The sequence below is a fragment of the Gavialis gangeticus genome, unplaced genomic scaffold, assembly GCF_001723915.1.
Source record: "Gavialis gangeticus isolate Ggan-Ray unplaced genomic scaffold, GavGan_comp1, whole genome shotgun sequence".
NCBI lineage: Eukaryota > Metazoa > Chordata > Crocodylia > Gavialidae > Gavialis > Gavialis gangeticus.
Genome location: NW_017729034.1, coordinates 12,088,151 through 12,095,081, shown reverse-complemented (window position 1 = coordinate 12,095,081; position 6,931 = coordinate 12,088,151). Strand labels below are relative to the sequence as shown.

The window sequence follows — 6,931 nt, the reverse complement described above, 5'->3', positions numbered from 1 at the left end:
AACAGTTCTGCCACTGAGTGCAAAATAATAACTTATTTTTCTTCCATTTTTCCCTCTTAGACAGCTCACAATTTCCACTTCAAGATACAGCCTTGCAGCTGTATTTCTGTGGAAGGAACCAGTGACCTCCAGTTGCCAGCTAAATGACTACAAAATATATATTCTTTATGGATGCCTGATTTATTGTCTACCATATCTACTTAAAAGGCAGCAATCCAGAATTCAAAATTATCTACTTCCATACAGCTCATGTTTTGCTGTTATCTAGTATTCTGTAGGAATAAGAAATGAAATAAAAATACTAATGGGTTAAATTGTATTTTTATTTGCTTCAAAACTGCAGCAGTGGAACTCCACAGTCCTCAATGAAGTTACTCAACCTTTATAGTAATGTAATGCAGAGAAAAAATATGTTCCTTGTTTGTAAATGAGTTAAAAAGAGTTGTCTATACTTAAGTCTGGTCTTTTGGGCAAGCTGCCAAGTGCTCAATCTCCTCAGGTATCTGTTTTGGTAATAGCTAGGACAGGGGTACAAACTTTAATGTTGTATTCTCCCAAGATTGGAATTGTATGAATGAAAGCATTTCTTTTCCTACTGCACTAAGACATGTATATGCATTTTGTGTGTGCATGTATAGATTCACACAAACATACTAAATACATATTAGTATGTGCATGTGTGTATATATAAAGTAAAAGTTAACTTTCCAATTTGTACAACTGTGAGCAGCCATTCCTCAATGCCTAGTAGTAGTATAAGAGAGTACTAATTAACTTGGTGTTGCACTGGTTTTTGACAGTCACTCCCAGGGTTAATACATTACATTGCTGATAAATGGGAATGCAGTCTCCTTGCTGTGAGATTGTGATGTTAATTAATTAAACTCACTAATGTGTGCCCTAAGTCTCTGCAGCAGTCTAAGAGCAAGCAGGTGTCTTGTTATAGGTATCTACTTTTCATTTTAATTAATTTATTTCTGATATATAGGGCTAGTCATTTTCTTACAGGTTTCATAGTTTCTTGGGTGTTTGTGGGGAAAAACTGATATGAGAGCAATAACTGAGACAGTGGAGAAATGCAGAGAAAGAGAAAGCAGCCATCTCTCTTCCTCATTCCTTTCTAAGGCGGCTGGACTGCAGAGAGATTTAAATGCTGTTAAAAAGCTTTAAATAGTTTGTATTACAAAATTAAGGTTAATTTAATTGAAAAGGGAACAAATGACCTTACAGTCCCTTTTACTATAAATTTACTTACCTTTGCTTTTTTCCCAGTGACCATACTGTGTCTGAGAAACACTAGCCCTACCAATGAGCGCAATATTCTTGCTGTCCTAATGTGAGATAGTATGCCTCATTGTAGTTAGGTAAAGGTATATCTTTTCCCATCTCTTTTAGAATTACGCCACAGATGATAATAAGATAAAAATTTCAATTACCAGTTTATATTTTAGTGGTGATCCCGATTCTCGCCTGCCACATCTTGATAGAAATAAAAAGTTTTTTTATTGGGAGGGATGGATTTGAACACCACTATATAACCTGAATATGTTATTTTATCTTGTAGCACAGAACTCTTGAACGTTCCTCCAAGTCTACAGAAATTCAGCAATTCTTATTGTAAAAGCTCACAATGATCTTTTTTTTTCTCTTTTAACTGTCTTTTATTATTCAAATTATATAACAAAAATTATTGTTTTCTTAAATAGTTCGGAATTTTCTTCTCCAATTCCTAACAGACAACTTCTTCAGACTCTGGCAATTACAACGTTCAGTCTTAGAAAAAATTAAGATAAACAAACAAAACAGGAAGAAAACCCTTTTGAGATGAGGTTGCTCAGTACCCTCATCTCTTTTTAGGGATACATTTATAAAATAATGAAAGTCTTTCTGATGTCTCTCCCAACTGTCTGCCTCGGGGTTTCAATTTTTAGAGTCTGCAGTCCTCACTACTCTCCAACTCACTTTTGTTTCTTTTTGTTTTCTTAACATAAAAACTTAAAGGAGAATTTTTACTTGTTTCTGCAGGGCTTTCAGGTTCTCCATCTATTTATCTGGTTTCTGTACCTTGTTTACATCAACGGGTCTTCAGCTGGAGTCTCTCTCTCTCTGGCTTGTAAGACTCTACTTAGTCTCTTGATCTGCTGTCTGTTGGCTCTCCATCGCTCCAAGCATCCCGCACACCTGCTTGGGCTCCTCCCTGTGTCGTGTCACACTTCTCTCCCTCATCCGGGTCTCTTCTTGTCCCTGCCTCTCTCTAGGGCTGTTCCAAATTCATGGAGCAGTCACTCTGGGAGTGTGGCTCCCGGCATGCTTTCTTTTCCTTCCCTGGCTCCTGCCTACCCTCAGGCAGTATCAGAATAGTCTTTTTCTCTTCCTCACACCTAACTATAAATTGAATCCAGGAAGTGTCTTTGTTTTTGGAGACAACGTCAGCTGCTGCCCAAGTGGGGAGAAGTGTTTCAGTGCATTGTGTATGGGCAGGTAGAAAGACTTAACATCTGAAGTACTTCAACTGGTATCAAGCATTTGTTTCTTCTGTCACTGAAGTTTTTATAATAGATTTCTGGTTGATGGAAAAACTTTGATGCAAAGCTAGTTGTCTTCATAAGATTTCTGGAAAATTTCATTGGGAAAAAGGGATTGTCTAACCTATCAATTAATTTGGTTTTTAGAATTATTATATACCTTCTTTGGGGAGAGAAGTCCAGAAGTTCAGAGGTGGCATGCAAGTTGATGCAAGTTCATTGTGTTCGGTTAAAATATAAATAGGTTTTTCTTTAGATGCTCTCCCTATCAGATACCTGTTGGCATCTGTTTCTGTTACAGATCAGCTGAAAATTAAAAAGGCAGAGTATATTTTAAAAATAATTTAAAATATTGTTTTCCATCAAAAATAGTTGATGATAATCCCAGAAAGGAATTTACTCTTGTTCATTTGTGAGTACTATTTTGTTACTGAAGATTGCTCATCTGTGGTTTTGCTTGCCTTCTTTTTAATTGAAGGGAAAAGATATGAAAAAACTACATGCAAAATGACCTGGGTTTTGCAAAGAAAAGGGTAAGAACATAGATATAATTCTGAGTCTATCAACCTATAAAATATTGCTCCATGCAACTGTGATGGTATTGCTATAGCTAGCAAGCACCGTGTATTTCTATAGCTTTCAGCTTTCTCCAGATGAGTTCTACAAACTCAGTGTAAGTAGACCCAAGAAGTAAATTTGCATATATTTTAGTGTAACATTTTTATGTTTTCTTGGAGGTGCTTAAGAGAATAAGAGCAGGAGCAACCTGAAGCAATAAGATAGTTGTTAATGCTTTACACTTATAAAACAGTTTTCATCAGAAGCATTGAGTTCCAAGAATGGAATCCTGTTCGGTTTTTTGGGTGACCAGACAACAAGTTTTAGTCATGTACATTGTTGTCCAAGTCCCCAAAATGTCATTAACACACTGGTTGATGTTCTAGTCCTGCACACATAGCCCTGCTCATACAAACAGCTATATATGCACCTAGTAGTAGAACGCTAACCTGTGTTTAAATGGCATCTTGGGCACTTAGGCAATCATATAAGTGACTAGATCTGGTTATCTAGGTGTCAAAAAAAGAACAGAATGCCAGCCAAAGAGTTTTACAAAGATGTGCAAACATTCCTGTTTTTAGTAGCTAGGGAAACTCAAACACAAAGAAGAGAAGTGATTCATTCAAGGTCACAGAACCAGATTGTAACCCAAGTCTTTCAGCTCATGTTTCCTATTCCAACACTAGACTGCTGTCTATGTAAAATAGCATCTCTCTGCAAAGTGCTATGCTAGTATGAAGAGAGAGCCTTCTGAATTTTGCAGACTTCCTTACTACACATTACAAGTGTGCAGTTACTGCCATGTGAGGGGACTTATGCAGTTGAAAGCAAGTGGTCTAGCGTGGGTTTGCAGTCAGAGGAGCAACCACAACATACATGCAGAGAAAAGAAGTCAAATTATTTCTGACTTACTGTTGTTTTTAAATATTATGAGCTGTTTATGACTCTGGTTCAGCTTGCCACAGGCTTTTCTTTGTAAATTCTTTGTAAAGCTACTATCAACCAATTGTATTTTTTAAGAGCTGTGATCCTTTCTCCCCTTTGGAGATCTCCCATTAATAGTAACCTTACTTTAGCTAAGGAAGATTACATGGAAGAAGTACAGAAGTCAGATTTTTTAATACCAAAATGCTCCAATGTTTAAGTATCAACTGCTATATTGGGCTCCGTTCATTGGTTTTGTCTTTGATTTTCTGCTATTTTTACCATGCTATTTTTACACTGGTTCAGCTTTGTCACTTGGTCCATATGTGCTAGTGCACAGAGGACCCCAAGCAGTCACAACTGTTATTTTATGCTGCATTAAAGCAGGTCCACACAACACAGACCTTAGAATGATAGCAACTGCCTGTACCCTGTCAAAACTCCCATGTTCACTAGTTCTAATACCATTGAATAATGAATCCATTATAACAGTATTTGAAAGCTTTAGCAAAAATTTCCTGGTGTAAACAAGGCTGTTGTGTGTCACAACCATTTTCTCTCCATGTTAACAATGACTTTAAATATGCAGCTTCTTATTAAGCAGTGCTATTTTTTTCAGATACCCACTTTTCCTTTCATAAAGTGAAAACAGTAGGGCAACACTTTTTACTGTAAACTGGCTAAATGTTTGTGTGTAAATCTGTTTTACATAAACAAGCTTTCAACTCATAACTTTTAACTATGCTAACTATTTTTCTGCTGGTCATAAACATGGGCATAACTAAAATGGAAATGTATTGTACTCATTTCCTTATTCTCGCACAGTAAGAAGGAAAGCCAATAAGAATGTCACTGTAAGCAGTTAATCCAACATGCTGTTCCTCTCCATAATGTACTATTTTTTTATTTATATTCAGTTTAGGATCTTTTACTGTACTCCTTTTGCTGTATCTGCATATCTCCTGGATATAGTCCCAATGGAACTCTTAGTTATTGTTTTGTAATAGATAAAGGAAAAATTGGGAGTAAAATGTATAATAAGCATAATCAAGAATGTCATCTTGCAATTGCGAATAAGATTTGTTCTGTTTATTTTGACATTTTTATGAATGTGTTGCATTCAGATGTAAATATCCCAAACCACAATCTTATTCAAACTTTGGAAATTTCTACTGTTAAATGTAACACTTTGTTTAATGGTTGTAATATCTATTTGTATAGATATGAACATCATAGTATTTTATTAAAAAAATACTGTTTTTGTGCTGTGTGGGGTTTTTTTTGGACTATGTATATAATTTTCAACAGAAAACAAATTAAAGTTGTAATTTTTTTTCAGTTTCCTTAAAAATTAGTATTATATTTTGTTGTTCCTCCATTTTTTCTTGGTCAATTTAGTTCTGTGCTTATGAGTGCTTTGTCAGGGTGTTGTCTGTGCTGCTACTGCATGCAATGTGTGTTCCCTTGGAGACCTTACTCTTATACAAAGAATGGCCAGAGGCTTAGTTCAATGACCAAGGCTCAGTCAGGTTTATTACCTACAAAGCACCAACCCAGTGACACTCTTGTCCAAAGGGTTACAACATGGGATTATAGGAAAGTAGTTCAGCCTCTGCTCAAGGCAAGATCATTCCTGACTGAACTGTTTTAGCCAAGTGTCTGTCTAGCTTGCTTTTGAAAATCTCCAGGGGTGGGATTCCACAGCTTCGCTATGCAGCCCATTCTAATGCCTATCTACTGCCATTGTCAGAGTATTTATTCTTCAACTTAAATTTACTCTGCTGCAGTTTGAAGCCATTGCTCCTAGCCTGTTCTCTGTGGATGTAGGGAACAGGACTATCTTCAGGCTCTCTGTAATTACCTTTCAGGTGTTTGAACATACAATCCTGCCTCATGTTTCTCTTCACCGGAATAAATAACCCTAGCTTTGAGGCTTTCCACATAAATTATGTTTCCTTGACCTCTAATAATTTTTTTGCTTTTCTCTGGACTCTTTCCAGTCTGTTTGCATCTTTCTTGAAGTGTAGGGCCCAAAACTGGACACAACTCCAGGTGAGGCCTCACTAGTAACAAATAAAGCAGAAGAATCACTTCCCTTGATTTGCACATGAGAGTAATGTTAATACAACCCAGTATTTTACAGTAAAAGCACGCTTGAGCCAAGGCCAGAATAAGAGGCCCCAGGCCGAAAGCTGCAGCCAGAGTAAATAGGCTTGGCTGCCTGATTGGGTCATCAGGACTGGGAAGAGGCCCTTCCCTTGCAACTCTTTCCCAGCCCCCTGCCCAGATGGGGGCAGCAAGCAGCAAGCCTCTGGTGGAGTGGGGAATCTGGTGCACCAGTGGGGGAGCTAGCAATGAGCCCTGCTCAGCTAGGGGTGGCTGGAAGCTGTCGCACTGGTGGGGCAGCTAGTAGCAAGCCCCCTGCTGGGCAGGGAGTCCTTGCCCAGCCAGGGACTAGCTGTTAGCTGCCCCACCAATGTGACAGCTCCTGGATGCCTCTAGCTGAGTGTGGATTTCCTGTACAGCCTGGGGCTCACTACCAACTGCCCCACCAGAAGCTCCCCAGTCCCAGTGCTGCTCAGCTCTCTGCTCCTCACTACCCTAGGGAGCCAGTAGCCCCATCACACTGGGACAGGGCCAGGGCAAAGACAGACCTGGTCCCTGTGCTGATTGGCTGACTGTGAGCCAGGAGCTGAGCAGTGGCAGGATCGGGCCTCCTGCTGGTGTGGCTGATGAGAAGCAAATTTGTTCCCAGTCAGCATCTACATAAGCCCTACTGTACAGTGTCTACTGCAGTTTGTTTAGTACCTGTTGATGCTTGTACATGTGACAGGGGTTTTATTCTATGCTGCCTAAATTGATACAGTAGGTTTTTAATTGAAACCCACCATTTCAATGTAGGGGTTTCTATCACTTATGGCAAT

At 38.6% G+C, this 6,931-nt stretch overlaps 1 protein-coding gene across 1 annotated transcript in view; it reads left to right on the top strand.

The window, feature by feature from the left end:
* Positions 1-1,778, top strand: part of USF3 (upstream transcription factor family member 3) — a 29,623-nt gene extending 27,845 nt beyond the window's left edge. Inside the window, exon 7 of the mRNA XM_019527247.1 lies at positions 61-1,778. Within this exon, the coding sequence (XP_019382792.1) occupies positions 61-147 (87 nt within the window). The 3' untranslated portion in view covers positions 148-1,778. The remainder of the gene's footprint in view (positions 1-60) is intronic.
* Positions 1,779-6,931: the final 5,153 nt, after the last annotated feature.